We start from the raw sequence: 20,205 nt of genomic DNA on the forward strand, positions 1-20,205 counted from the left end.
CTTGCACCTTTCTGCTAATATCTATTAACAAAAACCAAATAAGTAAGCAGAAGAGTCAAGGTGTGTGCACTTACTGCTGGTGTGCAACCTCTAACATACTAACCTTTCAATAAATGTTACCGTGTTGCGAGATAACTAAGGTGAGGGGGTCACGATTTTCCACTCGATGGCAGACACCCATGAAACACAAAAATCCAGTCCGGCAAACTTATGCCCACCACTTCTGTTCAAAAGTGCATATAAAACCATTTATGTAAAAAACGTAAACTGCTCTAACACTGTATTGCATCAGCTTTACAATGCAGTTTACTGCAGCCACAGGCTTTGTCCAGAAAGAGTTACAGACGATCTAAGGTGTTCGGGGGGAAACGGAGGACGCGGTATTCCAGATGGACATAGGTACCGTATTTTTTGGCATATAAGACATACTTTCCCCCCCCCCCCCCCCCCCCAAATGGGGAGAAAAAGTGCCTGCATCTTATATGCCAAATACAGGGAGTCCCCACACCTCTAGCGGCGATCAGAGACCTCTCCTTCACTGTTCCCCTAGTGCCGGCTTCTGATGACGCAATCAGCAGAAGAAGTCAGCACTAGGGGAGCCAAGAGAAGAGAGGTCTGTGATCTCTGCTGGAGCTGTGGAATAAAGTGAGCTGTGCTACCGCTTCTGATGGGGGGCAGAGAAGGACACACAGGATAAACAGTGGGCAGAGGGTGACACAATTGGGGAAGAAAATCTACAAGATGCTCCTGGACCATAGACGCACCAGGTTTAGTATAGATCATTTATCCCTAAAAACAAAATAAATCAGGATTTTATGAAAAAAAAAAAAAAAATGAAAAAAAAAAAAAAACAACAACTCTTCATTTGGGTCCTGTGTAAAGAGGCAAATATGACAACCAGCCACATAGGTAAATGTGGTTATGGAGCAGTTTTATTCATCCATTCAGAAATCTTCACATGTGAATAACCTGTTAGAAACTGCACATATTATGGAGTTCTTGCACTACTTACCAAACACCAGGATATTCTTCCCAGCTGGTAACTTAGATCTAGCACTGGTGGAAACATCGCTGAGAATTGAAGACCTGGAGAAACAAAATCATAGCTTATCATGTAAAACACAATTGCTCCATGCTAAATGGGTTAAACGCATGCAAGAGACTGGCCAGGAAGAAAAGGACCTCAAGCTTCACAACCTTCCATGTACATCTCTCTTATTCAATTTCAGCAGATAAGGACTGTGGGAAATGAGGTAAAAATGTACACACTGGTCAGCATAATGTGATCTGTTTCTGAGCACTCTACAAGCTGCAGAGCTGAATGATACCAGAAGGAAGGAGAGAGAGCAGGTCATCATTAATTAATGCGCACTAATATATTCCATAGTGCTGCAGACTTTCTTCCAGCAATAAAAGACAAAGGAGCCTAATCAGTTAACAGAAATTAAATTAGTAAACAACTGCATAACTTGCGTCACTTGTAACATCATTATGGATAGATAACCCAACATCAACCCACAGAGACTCAACTGGAATATACAGCTAGAAATATTCAATGTATATATAGCCAGGGCACTATCTGCAAAGAGTTTGTATGTTCTCTCCGTGTCTGCGTGGGTTTCCTCCGGGCACTCCGGTTTCCTCCCACATTCCAAAAACATACGGATAAGTTAATTGGCTCCCCCTAAAAATTGGCCCTAGACTACAGTACTTACACTACCTAATATAGACATATGGCAATGGTAGGGATTAGATTGTGAGCTCCTTTGAGGGACAGTTAGTGACAAGATATAGATTATTATTATTTAGTATTTATATAGCGCCGACATATTACGCAGCGCTGTAGTGTGTGTGTGTGTGTGTGTGTGTGTGTGTGTGTGTGTGTGTGTGTGTGTGTGTGTGTGTGTGTGTGTGTGTGTGTGTGTGTGTGTGTGTGTGTGTGTGTGTGTGTGTGTGTGTGTGTGTGTGTGTGTGTGTGTGTGTGTGTGTGTGTGTGTGTGTGTGTGTGTGTGTGTGTGTGTGTGTGTGTGTGTACATATATATACACACACTGTACAGCGCTGCGTAATATGTCGGCGCTATATAAATACTAAATAATAATAATAATCAGAAGGCAGCCTATAATGATGTATAAAGGCCCATACACACGTCGGATTTCCGCGAACGACGGGTCGTTTGAACGGGCGGATCGCTCAAACTCACTCTTATCAAGCGAACGGCAGTCTGTACACACGCCCGATTTAGCGGGCGAACGACAGAACGATGTGACGTTCAAACGACCAGTCGTTCGCGGAAATCCGACGTGTATGGGCCTTAAGGAACAGAAGAAGCCATCACTATTTCAGATAGTGTAATATACTGAATAATCAGGGGAGAGACTGAGAACACACGTGTGAACAGTATGCATCAAAATCCAAGAGAGATTTAAATGCTTTTTCACAGTATCCAGTTCAAAATAAATAAAATCAGTAAGAAAAGACTCAGATCTTGGGACCAGCTTTTTAAAAGGAAATCACTGCTTACTACACCACTTCAATGCAATGCTTCCAGGTATTGGAAGTAAGGATGTTTCCTTGCAGGATGCCATCATCTGCACTCTATACTTTGCATTGATATTGACTAGAGGACAGACACGTGAGCCGAGTGGGTGGGGCCAAACCACAAACACCCTCAACAAATTCCTCCACATAGATAGTTAAGCTACATACACACGGGGCACAATTGTCCCCCGTTGCATGGCTACAAGAGACCAGGGAGCGACCGCTCCATGGCAGCGAAAGCTATCTACACGTCTCGCCAGAAAGGCAGAAACGCGGCGGAAGCTGTCTGTGAATAGAGCATCCCCCAGCAGGATGCTCCATTCACTTGCATTGGGTCTCCTGTTGCTAGTCCGCATACACACGCGGACTAGCGACAGTTGCGGCGACAGCTGTTGCCGGCGATTGAACAAGTCAAATGCCTGGCGACAGCTCTGAGTAGCGACGGTTCGGGCGCGCGCGTCATACACACGGGCGACCTGTCACCGCAACACGCGCGTGCCACGTGGTTGCAGTGACAGCCGTACCCCGTGTGTATGAGCCATTAAAGGGAACCTAAAGCGAGAGGAATATGGAGGCTGCCATATTTATTTGCTTTTAAACAATACCAGTTGCCTGGCCGTCCTGCTGATTCTGTGTGTAATACTTTTAGCCATTGACCCTGAACAAGCATATGCAGATCAGGTACTTTAAATCTGCTGACTCAGGTTTCACTGGATTAGCTAAATGCTGGTTCCAGAGTTTAGACAGACACTATGTATGCTAGAAGAACAATAGGACTGCCAGGCAACTGGCATTATTTACAAGGATATAAATATGGCAGCCTCCATATTCTTCTCACCTCTGGTTCCCTTTAACTGCATATCACAATCCCAGCGTAGAGACTGATGCTGCTTCTTCCAATTTCTGCCTGGACATCTGGAACCAAGTATAGGCTTCAGTGATGCAGGGGAAGTGATCTGGGGAGTACTGCTGTTGTTTCAAATCTGTTTATAGAAGCAAATTCAATAGTGAATCTGCATTATTGATCAGGGGCTACTTTTAAACATGTGAAAGTGCAGCTATCCTTTTAAACAGCAGGACCAGCTGAGCCTGACACACCAGGGTGTGGTATAACTCAAGGCACGGAAGGATTAGTGTGAAACGCTTTATAAGAGCTTGTAAAACAACAATAAGCATGCATATAAGAGGTTTTTTTGCAAACTAAAGAACAAAAGCTGAAAACATATCTGAGGAATGTGAATCATACTAAGCACAAATGGACAGCACTGGAACAGTGAGTGGCTTCTGCAGGGTGACAGGCCTGTGAGAATTGGAAACGTTTCCTAATAGGTTTAGTAGCTGATCAAGAGACCTGCAAGTTGGAGCTACAAAATCAACTGCTAGAAGCTGCGATTTACTCACCCGAGCTTCTGTTTCCTGGGTGGGACAAATGATCTTATTGGAAGAATCCTATGCTCATCACTAGGCTACAGCTTATCAAATGCATATCATTTAATAAAACTTGGGGACTTTTGTCAGAATACAGAGTAGGGACACCAAGAGCCAAATATAGTGTACTATGTAGGTACAACAAGTATGCAGGTGCAGGTAAGTATGTAGGTGCCTGGCTCTTCTACTGACTACATATGCTATTACTCCATTGTTATTGCCTGATGAAGCGGGTTCAAGCCTGCAAAATGTGTTGCATTGTCCCCTGCAGCATGTAAATAAACTTATTCTATTTGACAAACACATTGGCAATTTTTGTGTCTGCTTGGAGGAGGTAAGTCCACCACTGTCTCCTCATATTTTAAACTTTTTAGATACTTTTATCCTTTTGGCGCCTCTGTATCCATACTATGCTTTTTCAGAATGCATTTATTAGAAACTTATTCCTGACACTACAATATAATCTTTTTATAGTAAACTCCAAGGGATCAGAAAACAGTTTACCATATCAGAAGTTTACTACATCAGAATTGGTCATACAATGTATATAAATAGACATTTTCTGGGACATGAGGAATGAGTTTACTATATCAGAGTTTACTGTAACTAGATTCTACTGTCTTAAAAATGGTTTATGATGTGCAATAAATGAGACACCCGCAGTAGCAGCTCATGGCTGCTGGTCTTCTCTTAGCGTGTGTGCGTGTGTTTTGCACGAGTCTCCTCTGGGCTCCTCCAACATCCTAAAAACATACTGGTAGGTTACCTGGCTTCCCTATAAAAACTGTCCAAAGACTGGTAGGGATATTACACTATGACCACATTAGGGACATTACATAGTCAAGCACCCCTCTGTGGGGCAGTCATTGACATAAATGTCCCAATGACCAACATACTTTCTAAAGCATTGTGGAAAAGGTCAGCACTATATAAGTTACATCAAGTCATGGAATTCCCAGATCATCTCTAAAGACTTTGCAAGTTTTGAAAACTGAAAAAAATGTTACATACAAAAAATGTGCATCCCCAGATTTTCTCCCCAAGTACATGTCCACTTCTCTGACTGGCTGGTCCTGATGATGCCATCACATCTCATGTTAGTTTTCTGCGTGGAATGAGAGTGACCAGCTAGAGAAAACATATTCTTGCTTCAAAGCAAGAATATCTGCTTAGGACCGTAGGTGGGGGTCTAAGGCCTCAAAGGTTTGCCCAACCACTATTGTATTTGTATTATAGTCCCTTGCAGTGGGGTATGGCCTGTTGCCTCCCCCATATATAGCAATAGTACCTAAACGCTCACCTGAAACAATCACATTTGTTTCAACTACAATTATTACAAATGTGTGAATAGCTTAAAAATAGCCATTCTGGTTATTTTAAAACAAGCAGTAAAAGAAGCCCGACATAAGATAAAGGCAAAGCAGGAACAAGGTATGAAGGCTTTCAAAAATGATAGGGTCTATGAACCCTTAGACTGCCACTAGTTACTAAGTTACATGCCTGTGTCAGCTATTTTGAAATACTGGTCTTAGCAGTATTTCCAATTGTTCGCCTCCTTTCATCAAGGATGTCTAAAAGCATATCTTCATCAAAACTACTTCTAAAACTACACTTCTAGATTTCTCCAATGTGGAGGCAGAACTGCCTAAAGATGTTTGCGGCGGTCAATGTTTTGCAAAATCGTCTTTAGACGTCTACCGCATGTAGAGGAGGAATTTCATAAACATTTACAGATGTCCGCAGCAGTCAAATGATTAATAACAGTAACCATGGCTACTGCAATCATTTTCCCATTACTAATATTTTCCTTATAGTTTATCTGTATATTAAACTGAAAACCAAAAGTTTGCTTTCTTAAAGGAATACTTAAGTCTGATAAAAAAAAAGACTTTTACTCACCCGGGGCTCCCCTCAGCCCCCTGCAGCTGAACGGTGCCCTCGCCGTGTCCCTCCGATGCACCTGGTCTCGCCGGCGGCCACTTCCGGTTTGGCCGTCACCGGCCGACAGGCTGGGAACGCGGCTGATTATTCGCGTCCCCGGCCGCAATAGCATTGTTTAAGTATTCCTTTAAAACAGAAAGAATTTGTGATAATTCAGGTTGGAGTGAGCTTGAGACGTCTCCCAGTGCATCACTGCTGAATATATGCAAATTAACCATTGTACCCTTAGAAGCTAAACACACATCCAGAACCGCTGGAATGCAATGATGTGTCAGCTTGTTAATTTGTACAGAGCCATAATAATCCAACATGCATACAGACTGTTTCAGATTGTAGCCCCTTACACACTCCAATGAGTTCTGGGTCACCATGAGCTTGCTGGTTAGTCTGTACCTCTCAGTGTTACAAGCCCTACTCCATAGAGCCAAATTAATCCATGCCATGCACTGATGAGGATCAAACAATCCGAAACAGTCTGTATGCATGTTGAATTATTATGGCTCTGTACAAATTAAGAAGCTGACACATCATTGCATTCCAGCGGTTCTGGAGGTGTGTTTAGCTTCTAAGGGTAACAATGGTTAATTTGCATATATTCAGCAGTGATGCTCTGGGAGACATCTCAAGCTCACTCCAACCTGAATAATCGCAAATTCTTTCTGTTTTAAGAAAGCAAACTTTTGTTTTTCTTAGCATCTTAGTAAGGGGGCTTTTAGGACCATTGTAGTCCCTCACACACTCCAATCAGTTCTGGGTCACCATGAGTTTGCTGGTTAGTCTATATTAAACTGCATATACACTCTGTAAATTGAAAGCAGGTCAAGATCCCTGCGCTGAGCCACAATTACTGATGCTGCTTTGAGTAAAGAACAAACGTGTGGTAAAACAACATGTAAAGTAGAAGAGGTAATTAAAGGAGAAGGCGAGTAGTGCAAACATTGAGAATATCGCTATTTCCACTCTGCAGATACCCGAGCAGTTATTGATGATGCCCATTATCCCTACACAGGATCCTATCTGTTTGTGTAACAAAACTATGCAAAGGGGTTAAAGTGGACCTGCACTCTTGTAGAAGACAGAAGGAAAGCATAGAGAATCGCACATTGTATGTATTTAGAGAATTTAGCCTGTCTAATGTCCCCTCATTTTCTGACTAATCACAAGCTGTAATTTGATCTCAGCTGAGTCACCTGGCTGCCACAGCAGAGCAGCTGATTGGTAAACGCAGGATGTTAACAATATGTCTGCGTCCATGAAAGCAGGAAGTACATATTGCAGATTTATTGAAGGATTTGTATCAGCTGTAACAAATACGTGTTTTTCTTTAAGGCTGGTTTCACAGAGGGACGTTACAGGCGCACGTTAGAGCAGCCTGTAACGCAGCCCACCGCACAGTAATGAAAAATCAATGGGGCTGTTCACAGTGCGGACGTTGCGTTACATTGTAACGCTGCGTCACAAGGCAACGTACTGCATGCAGTACTTTAGACGCGGCTGAGCCGCGTTAGACTGCTTGCACATGCTCACTAATGTTGGGGAGGAGCGGAGAGCGGCCAGGCACATGGCTAATTAATATGCACTGCACGTTATGACGTGCAGTGTTTACTTCCTGGAGCAGCCGCTCTGTGGCGATTGGCCGGCGGGACCACGTGATGCCGCATGCGCACAAGAGTGCGCATCACGGCATCACTGACGCCAGAGTGAGCTGCACAACGCGGCTCACTCTGACGTCCAGATCCAGCACCACCAGGCGTTGAGTTAGGGGGACGTTATGCGACCTTAACGCCCCCTCTAACGCAACGTCCTGGTGTGAAATTAGCCTTAAAGGTTATAATGCTGTTGCTTTTCTTTTAAAGCAGAGAGGGAGTTCTGAGTTCAGGTCCGCTTTGAAGGAGGGAGATGACTGAGGACAGTGGCATGGGAGCGCTCGGAGCATATAGGGCTGGAGGAAGCCCTAGGTATGTATAAAACTGTTATATCCTCTCAGCTCTGGTTTCCTTTAAGCAATACCTGGTGCCTGGCTATCCTGCTGATCCTCTTCCTATAATACTTTTTGCCATAGACTAAGAACAAGCATGCAGATCAGGTACGCAGACATTATTGTTAGATCTGACAAGATTAGCTGCATGCTTGTTTCTAGTGTGATTCAGACACTACTGCAGCCAAATAGACCCACAAGGCTGCCAGGCAACTGGTATATGGCAGCCTCCATATGCCTCTCACTTCAGCTGTCCTTTAACAAAAAGAAAATGTTTAGGTATTTGCATTAAAACAGCTAACAATTACTACATGTTGTAAAACAATATTGTGATACTGTACGTGGTGTTGATAATTCCTTGATTCTAACAGGATCTAAAAACTCACAAACCCCACTCTAAGGACCACCATATATAACTAGGGCTAAGGCCAGCTCTGTCCTCCCCAAGTAACTGGAAAAATATTACAAAGCTCAATCAATGGAACGCTTGTGCAGACCAATGAGAGGACAACCAAAGAAGTAACCAACCCCTCATATCAATAATAAACTGGAGTGCAACAGAGCACAACAAACATTTATATAGACACCAAGTATCTCAGTCATCTATGGAGCTATAGTGTTCCAACAGCATGAAGTATGATGGTTGCACATGTGCCACGGAATTTCCACTTAATCCAGGGAGCCTGTGGGGTGCATTGATGGATACAACATGTAAAACGAAACTTGGTGAGATACTAAAGGATTGTGGTGGCGCCATCCTCCTACTGGCCAAGGCATGCAATATTTATCTTTCGAACACTGAAAGTGAACAGCTTTTAATGCAATAAGACAAGGCATAAGCATGTTGACACAGGGGTCCAAATCAAAGCTTTTATAGAACCCCCCCCCCCCCCATCCCGACATACCGAGAAAGCACAGGGTCCTATTGCAAAGACCAACCTCCTTCAAGCACATCAGCACTGAAAAGTGAATGACTGCACAGATGTATAGACCAGTACTGGGTACACGTGTGGTATCTTATTCTACTTCAGTTTGTTTTTTCCTCCTAAATCTACAATTACAAAAATTAGCAAGGGCTGTACAACTCTGAAGATGGAAAAAAAAAAAACAACAAAAAAAACACCAAATCTGCTCATCTCTAGGACCAAGCTTCCAGGTCCTCCATTCTGTCATGTGATCCCAAATGTCACTTCCAAGGGGTACCAAATACAAGACTGAGATGTCAATTTGATCTACTTGCTCAGCTCTGCATACAGTGACAACTAAAGGGAGATGGGTGACAGGGCATCCCCTGCACTAGGTCCCATGTCAACTTAGTATTGCTACACCCATATCAATTAACATAGGATGCAGCAGCATCTGCCTTCTGTGTCTGAAGAAAAAAAAAAGTAATCCTTTAGGGATCAATTAAAGCCTAAGCTACACTCCCCTGTAAATGCACAGAAGTTCCCAGCATTCACACCGGGGCACATGTACTTGTGCTGCTCTGCAAGAAATCTGTGCAATGTGCAGCTGCCAGTAAACTTCAGCTAACTGCAATCAGATCAGTAAAAAGGGGCTAAAGACCTAACGGCAATACAAAGGAAGTGCGAGCTGTAGGGGCACTGTCAGTCCCAGCATCCCCTGTCAGTGGAGCAAAGCATGCTGGGAGTGGTCCTGTCATGGCGGGGCTCATCCTCTGCCATCACCCCACAGAAGCCCAGCATGTCCTCCTCCCGGCTTCCCCTGCTCACCACAAGCTCTGCCCCTCATCCTCCTCTCCACCGGCTCCCGCTGCCTCAGCATCCAGCAGCTTCCTCTCCGCCGCCATCTTGCCACTGCAGCCACCACAAAGAATGACATCACCCGGCGCTGCCGCAGGACCCCGGCTCCGGGCTGTCCATAGCTATGCCGGACACCAAAGGGGCTCCAATCTTCACCGGCAGCCCGAGCCAGTCACCTATTAATGTCCACAGTATATCATTCATGCCATTATCTGTGCGTCAGTACAGGACTGCGGTCACAAACAATCCCAGCTGATTATCAGGCAGCACTGCTGCACCGTCCGGGCCTTCAGGCGGGCTGGGGTCAAGGCTGGAGGAGACGCCCTATGTGAGCACCGCCATCTGCTGGTCATAGGGTGCACCTGCAGGATGATAAGCAACATCATTGGTACACTATGCAAAACAAAACATTGCCTTCTTAAAGCGGTATCGTCACCATAAAAATAAAATTTCAACAGCAACTGGCCTGAGTGTGATAAAGATGCTATTCCTGCATTCAAAACTTTCAAAACTTTTTCTGCTGTTATGATTTGGAGTTATCACACACTTAAGGAGCACTGGCCCTTTAGTAGTCGGTGCCAAAGAATTGCATGCTGGGGGTTCTTTTTATCTATAATGTATTCCTCCTCTTTCCTTTATTTCCCTGCCAGCTGCTTATCAGAAACCTAATCCCCTACTCACTTGTGTTTACAAGCAAGGCTGAGGCGACTCAGCGATTGGAGGAGACAAGAAAAAAAGTAAAGGGCAGAAATGACATCACGAGTTAGCCTTAATTGTGGGCAAAAGACATGGCCCCTACCACTAACAGAATTCTCGTCATTTACTATATAACATTCACTGAAATCAAAACGTGGACAGTATAATACATGTGTTATGTAAGTAGATCAAGTATTTACCTACTTATATATGTGTTTTTTTTTCCCTGGCATAGTATGGCTGATCCTACTGCTTTAACCCTCCTGGCGGTTTGTCAAAATCCGCCAGGGGGCAGCAAATAAGTTTAAAAAAAAAATAAATTTCTTCATGTAGCGAGACGAGGGATCAAGAGATCCCGTTCAAAGAACGGGATCTCCTGGAGGGCTTCCCCGTCGCCATGGCGACGGGGCGGGATGACGTCACCGACGTCATCGACGTCGTGACGTCAAAGGGGACTCCGATCCACCCCACAGCGCTGCCTGGCACTGATTGGCCAGGCAGCGCACGGGGTCTGGGGGGGGGGGTGGCTGCGGCGACGCGTATAGCGGCGGATCGGCGGGTAGCGGCGGCGATCGGGGCACTGCACTCAGCTAGCAAAGTGCTAGCTGCGTGCAGCAAAAAAACAATTATGCAAATCGGCCCAGCGGGGCCTGAGCGGTGCCTCCCGGCGGCATAGCCCGTGCTAAGCACGGGCTTACCACCAGGGAGGTTAAAGGGATACTGTAGGGGGGTCGGGGGAAAATGAGTTGAACTTACCCGTGGCTTCTAATGATCCCCCGCAGACATCCTGCCCCTGCGCAGCCACTCACCGATGCTCCGGCCCCGCCTCCGGTTCACTTCTGGAATTTCAGACTTTAAAGTCTGAAAACCACTGTGCCTGCGCTGCCGTTTCCTCACTACCGCTGACATCATCAGGAGCGTACTACGCAGGCGCAGACCGTACTGGGAATGCACAGTATGCGCCTGGTGACATCAGCAGCAGCGAGGACACGGTCGGCAACGCAGGCGCAGTGGTTTTCAGACTTTAAAGTCTGAAATTCCAGAAGTGAAACGGAGGCGGGGCCAGAGCATCGGTGAGTGGCTGCGCGGGCACAGGATGTCTGCGGGGGACCATTAGAAGCCCCTGGTAAGTTCAACTTATTTTCCCCCCGACCCCCCTACAGTATCCCTTTAAAGGGCCTAACTAACTAACTAAAAAAAAAAAAGTTTCACTTATCTGGAGCTTCTACCAGTCCCCTGGAGCCACCCTTTGGAACGATGCTCTGGTCCCCCGCAGTTGCAGAGCTACTTAGCCTGCACGACACTTGCCGTGCGCATCCTCACTCACTTTTATACATACCTGGGGCTTCTTCCAGCCCCATAAGCCTGAATCGCTCCCACGCCGCCGTCCTCGGCTTCCTGGATCCGCCGGTACCGGGCCCGTCACTTCCGGCGGACGCGACCAATTGTCCGCATCACAGGGGCTCCCTCCATACATGTACGCATGCGGCTGCGCAGTAAGCAGCCACATGCGTATCTGTATGGGGAGAGCACCCTGTGATGCGGAGAATTGGCCGCGTCTGCCGGCCGACTTGCCGACTCGCGGCAATGACGGGACCCGGTGGCGGCGGATCCAGGCAGCGGAGGACGGCGGCGTGGGAGCGATCCGTGCGTATGGGGCTGGAGGAAGCCCCAGGTATGTATATCTCATCCTCTCTGGTTCCCTTTAATGTGAGTTTTATGCACAGAGGGAGATATTTCTCACTTGGCAATTGGAGAAAGCTGTTATTTCCCACAACAAGGTTCACAAACAGGAAACTGTCAGGACCATTGTCATGACATCACACTGTGGGAGGAGTTTCACCACAATATCAGCCCTACAGACACGCCCTGATGATCTGTTTGAGAAAAGTTAAAGGTTTCTTATGGGAAAGGGGGTATCAGCTACTAATTGGGATGAAGTTCAATCCTGGGTTAAAGTTCTTCTTTAGCGCGTACACACTAAACACCATATTTTCCGGACTATAAGACACCCCTGACCATAAGACGCACCTAGGATTAGAGGACAAAAAACAGGGGGAACATATATATACACTAAACCTGGTGCATCCATGGTGAATGGCATCTTGTGGATTATGCCCCCTTTGTACCTCATGCCTCCTTGTACCTTGTGTGTCTCCCTTTGTCCTCCTCTTTCCCCCTGGTGTCCTCCTGTGTCCCCCTTGTGTCCTCCTGTGTCCCCCTTGTGTCCTCCCCCTAGTGTCCTCCTGTGTCCCCCTTGTGTCCTCCTCTATGCCCCTTTGTGTCTCCCTGTGTCCTCTGTTTGTCTCCCTGTGTCCCCCTCTACATGGGCACAGTACAGGGAGTCCCCGACATTGCGGCGAGTTGGAGGTTCGTATTGCCCGGCGTTCACAAATCAGTAATGACATGCATTTGGACTGTAAGAAGCAGTGACTTTTTTTTCTGTCTTATAGTCCAAAAATACACTAGTTCTCAGACGAGGCATTCAATTGGGACCATCTTTGCTAAGAATCTAGAAGGTGTATGACTTCCCCGCTGCATCACTGAGAGATCCGGAGTGCAGCATCATCTTGGCACAGCGCAGGTCACCTTCCTGCAATAGACACATCTCTAGCCTAGGGAGGGACGCGTCAGTACAGCACTCAGCTTGTCTCTTGTGGGATTGCGTAACGATTCCTGCAGGCAACAAATTTGGATCATCGTATGACTTTTTTTTTTCTTTTAAATGATAAAGTGGTATTATTTTTTTTAGTTTTCAAAATGGCTGGATTAAAAAGAGGAAACATTTTACAGGGTACAGTTGGGTTCACACGGACATAAAAAGCGGTCCGCTCATCAGAACGGAACAGCAGACAGGTGAACAGATCCTATGTGAGGCGTTAGGATCCATTAATATCTGTCCATTCAGAACGGATCTGTTAATTCAGTTCCAATGAGTGAAACTAAAGGCTGTGTTGTACGTGATAATTCTAGATACTAATTGCCGATGCAGCAGATGCCGATGGAATCAGTGGAAGACTATGAGATCAGACGGTGTCTGTTCTCTTCACAATCAGGCTGTAGGAAAACAAGCTGACCATAGTGTAATACTGTTTGGTATACAGCAAGCATGCAGTGCACAACCCAGTAACTAGTGACAGGTGTCTTGCAGTAATGGCTCACTCCACTCCCCTATCATGTATTTGCTTGGACGTTGGCTTCCATTAGTAGGAGGGCCCCTTTCGACTCTGGAGGAACCTCATTGTGGTGAAAGGGTCTTGTACAGAATGCCTTTGCATGCAAACCATTTTGGAAGCGAACATCCTCCATAAGTGCAACTGAATGCAAGTTTATGCAAATGGTACAACTACATTTCATGTAAGTTGTTTTCATCATTACTAAAGTTATTATAATTATTTATTATTTATATAGCACCGACATCTTCCCGCAGTGCTGAACATAGTACACTTATTATGTTTAGTTGGGGGTCTCCCTTTAATTTGAGGTGACAGGGTTTGTTCTGTCCTTGCATGATTTGGTACTTCAGCTGACTATTTATAAGGCAGGTGCTGTTTTTTTAAACACACGCATGCACGGCCGGATTTGTACTCTTTACCGCCCAAGACCACTGTCACCAGCCACCCCCGTTCAGTATTGGTAGAGAGATGAACCCTCCCCCCTTCCCTCCAGTATAGGTAGCCAGATGACCCCTCCCCTCTAGTATAGTTAGCCTGATGACCCCCCGCCCCAGTATAGGTAGCCAGGTGACCCCCTACCTCCTTTTCCTCCAGTATAGGTAGCCAGATGACTCCCTTAATCCCTCCTTTTCCCAACCCCCCTTTCAGTATAGCTAGCCTGCTAGCCTTCACACCGCAGACATCAGTTATCACTCATTTCTCTACTCCTCTACAGTGCAGAAGCTTCCTCTTCCTTTCCCTCTCCAATGCTGCCCAAGTCAGAAAGCAAGGTGTCTGCTGCACAGGCGACTAGCAGCAGAGTACCGGAGTCAGGCGTTCGCCTGACCGCCCTGCTTACAAATACTGCACCAGTTTATACTGCTTCTTTGGTGCCCTTGCTCCTGAGGTGCCCTAGGTGGCCTTGGCCTAAATTGAGCCCTGCACTGCGTGCGCACGCACGCACACTCACACACTAAACAGTAGCTTACTTCTACAGCATGGCAACGAGGGAGGCAGAGCAGCACATGAAGAGGCAGAGCACATTAATTAAGGGGCATGCAAACAAACACAGACTCGGCAAGTTCTGTGCTCCGATATAGGCAGGAGCAACAGAGCAAAGGGAGAGACTGAGAAACAATCCGACCCCTACAGTGTGTGTATCATGGTAGGGTTGGCCCTGCTACTAACCACCTCACACATGTCAGCGTTACATGACAGCATGGTGCTATTACCTGGGAGAAGCTGCACTCTGATATGCCTGTGCCAGTGCAGCCGATGTGCATTGGTCAATAACACTCTGTGCTGGGAACAGTTTCCTTATTACTACTCTCTCCACAGTATTATAATGAAGTCATGGAGAAAATGGTGTGTTAGATGGGTGGCATAAAAGACTCCCAAGGACGTATTTACCAGTTGGAACATCTCCATGCAGGATAATGGACAAAGACAGACCTGTCGCCATCTTCCTGGCTATTGGGCCATTTTTGGCCAACCAGAAGCACAAGCACTGAACACGCCATTACTAAGCTGGAAGCAAAACATTCATAAGTAATGGGCTTCTATGGCTGCCATCATTTAATCTACATATATCATTCCAAGCTGTATTTAACCTCTTCCAGATGTAGGCTATTGATATCTATGCCCTATTTGCAGACCGTCATCCCTACCAGAGCATAGATTTCAATAGCCCAGCTCGGTGTGCTCCTGCCGCGATCGTGCTTCAGCCACTGGTAAACTTGGCTTGAGCTCTGTGGGCCCGTCAGAATCTAATCACTGAAAGCTAATCAGGACAGCGACAGGTTTTGGACTAGTCCATCTCTTCATGGGGGATTCTCAGGGATATATTTATTTTCAATAGCACTTAGGGCTGGTGCACACCGAGCGGCTTTTTGGGCGTTTTCAGATCCGCTTGCGGCTGCGGATCTGCTTGGTCAATGTATCTCAATGGGGTGGTGCACACCAGAGCGGCAGGCGTTTTGCAGAAACGAAAAATGCCTGGGTGAGGCATTTTTTGGATTTCGGATGCGTTTCTGCCTCAATGTTAAGTATAGGAAAAACGCAAACCGCTCTGAAAAACGCCTGTTCAGAGCGGTTTTGCAGGCGTTTTTGTTACAGAAGCTGTTCAGTAACAGCTTTACTGTAACAATATATGAAATCTACTATACTGAAAACCGCAGCAGCAATCCGCAAAACGCTAGCAAAACGCCTCATAAAAATAAAAAAAAGCGTTTAAAAATCTGCTAGCATTTTGCGGATCTGCTTGCGGTTTTTGGTGTGCACCAGCCCTTAGTGAATGGCAGGTGCTCTGTCCAACTTCCAAAAAACTGTGTAGCGAGCAGGGAGGCTGGCCAGCATCATTGTTTAAATTCTTTTTAGGGAACATCTTTATAAAGAATAAAAGCCTTGCTGAGAATCCCCTATGAAGAGATGGACTAGTCCAAACCCTGTCGCTTCTGTCAGATTTCTACTACCTACTGTAAGTGATAGCATTATAGGAGAAAAGTCATTTATGGCTCATTTTACTCTGGAAAAAACATACTCCTTATTTGTCTATGTTTGCACATATTTTACATTTAACATTTTTCGCCATAGTGCCCCTTTAATGGAGAAACTTTGAAAACTAGTGAGGATGCGCCGATCTCTGCTGCATGTCTCACTGTAATTACAGCACCCTGATACTGCGCTCATATGCTGAGTCAGGTGTTAAGTATGTCACCTCTAAAATTTTATAAAAGGTAATGAATCAAACATTCATCAAACATTCATATTACAGGTGCTAAATTCTAAATAAAACAGATTGGCAGGTAGTAACCACATGTATAATGTCCTTGCTCATATAATAGTTATCATGTGGGAGCGCTCTTCCTAGATGCGTGCAACCATCAAAATAGAGTTCTTCAGTAAAGTGGTTAAGCGCTCTTCTCTGCCTGTTCCTTCTTAGACACAGCAAATATATCATATAATGAAAAAGCCCCCCCTTCGGGGAAAGACTCACCAGACTTCTAAGCCTCCAAGGCCAATGCTCGCATTCGGGGTATTGGCCACCCCGCAGCCTCTCTGGCAGTCTTCTCTCGGCTATTCCCAGTCTGTGTAAGCAAAAAACGAATTCCACATCGCGTAAAAGCGTACCAGTTTATTTAAAAAGTGGTTAAAAACAGATCAGTGGTGTAAAACCACTCATTGGGTCAGAAGACTTCATCAAAAAATGAAACATAGCCAGCCCCTTGTTTGACAAGCTACCTGATTCCAGGTACAGGGGTATGCAGAGATGAGATGCACTAAGCTTGTGACAAGGCGCACTCCTCTGTCATCTAGCGTCCCTCTCCGCAATATCTTACTGGCTAGTACTCTAAAAGATACCGAGCCTACTGCACACAGACAATCCCGCCGCGTCCAGCGAGCGTCGTGCGCTATGACGTCACTTCGTGGCTCCGCCCAACGTTTCGTTGCCCTAGCAACTCCTCAGGGGCTCACTGTGACATCCCGAATTGCTCCCGCACTCCTGTTTTCCTCTCACTTTGAGATTTTTAAATAGAATAGTGGAAAGTAGCAAATGTCAGGATCAGTGGCGGACACAGCCAGCAGTGGGCCCCTGTGCAAAATTGTAATTGTGGGCCCCCTACGACCTGCGGCAAAATATGGGAGTGGCTACAACCTGCAAAAATAGTGGATAGAACCTGCGGCGCGTAGCGCCGCGGCAAAAACATGGGCGTGGCAATGACCGGATGAGGGTGGAGCTAACTGTAACTTAAAGCGAACCCGGAGTGAGGGTTTATTTCCTTTTAAACAATACTAGTTGCCTGGCGGCCCTGCTGATCTATTTGGCTGCAGTAATAAACTGAATTACACCAGCAACAAGCATGCAGCTAATCTTCTCAGTTCTGACAATATTGTCAGAAACCCCTGACCTGCTGCATGCTTGTTCAGGGTCTATGGTTGAAAGAATAAGAGGCAGAGGACCAGCACGGCAGCCAGGCAACTGGTATTGTTTAAAAGGAGAGAAATATGGCAGCCTCAAGATTATTCTCACCTCAGGTTCCCTTGAAAAGTGCAACGCAAAGACAGTGGGCCCAAGTTTTGGTGACCCTTTCCCCAGAAAATTCACATAATTGTGCAGGTTTTCTCAAGAAAATACACATCATGTCGGCAGATATGCCCAGAAAATACGTGCAATCATGTCGGCAGATATGCCCAGAAAATATGTGCAATCATTTCGGCAGATATGCCCAGAAAATACGTGCAATCAAGTCGGCAGATATGCCCAGAAAATACGTGCAATCAGGTCGTCGGCAGATATGCCCAGAAAATACGTGCAATCATGTCGGCAGATATGCCCAGAAAATACGTGCAATCAAGTCGGCAGATATGCCCAGAAAATACGTGCAATCATGTCGGCAGATATGCCCAGAAAATACATGCAATCATGTCGGCAGACCTGCCCAGCACATACACCTGCTAATATAAATAAAAAAAACAAAAACATTTACTCACCTGCAGCAGCAGACCTCCTGTCCCAGCCTCCATCCGGCGCGCAGCTCCCATGGGTGGTTGGGTGGATAGGTAGCCTGGTGGGTGGGTAAGTGGATGGGTGGGTTGGTAGCCTGGTGGGTGGGTGGGTAGGTAGCCTGGTGGGTAGGTAGCCTGGTGGGTGGGTTGGTAACTAGCCCGGTAGGTAGCCGGGTGGGTGGTTAGGTAGGTAGCCAGGTGGGTAGGTAGGTAGCCTGGTGGGTGGGTAGCCGGGTGGGTGGGTAGGTAGCCTGGTGGGTGGGTTGGTAACTAGCCCGGTAGGTAGCCGAGTGGGTGGTTAGGTAGGTAGCCGGGTGGGTAGGTAGGTAGCCGGGTGGGTGGTTAGGTAGGTAGCCGGGTGGGTAGGTAGGTAGGAAGCCTGGTGGGTAGGTAGCCGGGTGGGTGGGTAGGTAGCCTGGTGGGTGGGTAGGTAGGTAGCCTGGTGGGTGGGTAGCCGGGTGGGTGGGTAGGTAGCCTGGTGGGTGGGTTGGTAACTAGCCCGGTAGGTAGCCTGGTGGGTGGGTAGCCGGGTGGGTAGGTAGGAAGCCTGGTGGGTGGGTAGGTAGCTGGGTGGGTAGGTGGTTAGGTAGCCGGGTGGGTAGGTAGCCTGGTGGGTAGGTGGTTAGGTAGCCGGGTGGGTAGGTAGGTAGGTAGCTGGGTGGGTAGGTGGTTAGGTAGCCGGATGGGTAGGTAGGTAGGTGGGTGGGTAGGTAGCTTTAGGTAGCCGGGTGGGTAGGTAGCTTGGTGGGTGGGTAGGTAGCCGGGTGGGTAGGTAGCCGGGTGGGTGGTTAGGTAGTCGGGTTGGTGGGTGGGTAGGCAGCCGGGTGGGTAGGTAGGTAGGAAGCCTGGTGGGTGGTTAGGTAATCGGGTGGGTAGGTAGGTAGGAAGCCTGGTGGGTGGGTAGGTAGCCGGGTGGGTAGGCAGGTAGCCCTTAGCTATCCGGGTGGGGGGCCCGACTCCTATCCTCCCTCCCTTCCTCACCTCGGGGGGCCCCCCTCCCGATATGCGCGGCGGGAGAGCGAGCGGCAAATACAGGAAGTCTTCAGGGCTCTCCAGGCATCCACTAGAGGCCCAGCCGCTTGGTCTCCAATATGTCTCCAACTTGGAGACATATCGGAGACCAAGCGGCTGAGCCCTCTAGCGGATGCCTGGAGACCCGGATTTGCCGCGCATACCGGGAGGGGGGCCCCCGAGGTGAGGGAGGGAGGATAGGAGTCGGGGCCCCCCGTGGGAAAAAATCAATAAAAAAAAAATATATATAAAAAAAAAAATACTTAATGGGCCCCTGAAGAAAACGGAACTTCAGGGGCCCTCGTGCGGCTGCACGGCCTGCACGGCCGTATGTCCGCCACTGGTCAGAATTGCTGTTGCTAGTGTGAGCAAGGGTCTATTCACGCTACAATATGCATGCAGAAATGCGATTTTGTGCATACATTCCCGACACATGGCATACGTGTTGTGGTGCATTATAGCGTGCATGTTGGCTGCCACAACACAAAGGAACCTGAACAGGAACAAGAAATTGCATTAATTGGGGCTGATTCATGAAGCTGCCAGGGTGTATATGTCCCAGTATATAGGCAGGTGTATATGTAGCCAGTATATGTAGGCAGGGTTATATGTCCCAATATATGTAGGCAGGTGTATATGTAGCCAGTATATGTAGGCAGGTGTATATGTGCCCAGAATAGGTAGCCAGGTGTCCCTCCCCCCCCCAGGAGGGGAGCAGCGCAGAGAAGAGGGAGAGCGGTGGGCAGCGGTGGAGAAGGGGGGCAATCTCCCCCCCTTCCCTCACCTTAGAGTGCTCTCCCTCCCTCGCTCTCCCCTCCGGAACTAAGTGCGGTGGCTGGCAGAGGGGCGGAACTTACCTTCCGTGTCTCTGTCCCGTCTGGTCTGGTCGCCGGCGTGGGATGATTTGCCACTACTCTGGTCTGATCCAGAGCAGCGGCTGCAGAACCAGAAGGTAAGTCCCGCCCGCTGCCAAGCGCCGCCACACTTAGTTTCGGAGGGGAGAGCGAGGGAGGCAGAGTACCCTAAGGTGAGAGAAGGGGGGGGGGGAGATGGCCCCCTTCTCCGCCGCTGCCCACAGCTTTACCTCCGCTGCGCTGCTCCCCTCCTGTTATGGGCGTCTGTCAATACTGACAGCTGCCCGGGACTTGGGGGCTCATACCGGGATAGCAGGAGAGCCCCCCAAAATC

The 20,205-nt window shown here is 47.4% G+C and overlaps 1 protein-coding gene across 1 annotated transcript in view; it reads right to left on the minus strand.

Annotated features, from left to right (window-relative positions):
• DYNC1LI2 (dynein cytoplasmic 1 light intermediate chain 2) overlaps positions 1 to 9,899 on the minus strand; it is an 82,098-nt gene extending 72,199 nt beyond the window's left edge. Inside the window, exons 1-2 of the mRNA XM_068261094.1 lie at positions 9,621 to 9,899; positions 1,013 to 1,086 (exon numbers count right to left, since the gene is read on the minus strand). Of these exons, the coding sequence (XP_068117195.1) occupies positions 1,013 to 1,086; positions 9,621 to 9,697 (151 nt within the window). The 5' untranslated portion in view covers positions 9,698 to 9,899. The remainder of the gene's footprint in view (positions 1 to 1,012; positions 1,087 to 9,620) is intronic.
• Positions 9,900 to 20,205: the final 10,306 nt, after the last annotated feature.

Source organism: Hyperolius riggenbachi, chromosome 11 (assembly GCF_040937935.1).
Source record: "Hyperolius riggenbachi isolate aHypRig1 chromosome 11, aHypRig1.pri, whole genome shotgun sequence".
In the NCBI taxonomy this organism is placed as follows: domain Eukaryota; kingdom Metazoa; phylum Chordata; class Amphibia; order Anura; family Hyperoliidae; genus Hyperolius; species Hyperolius riggenbachi.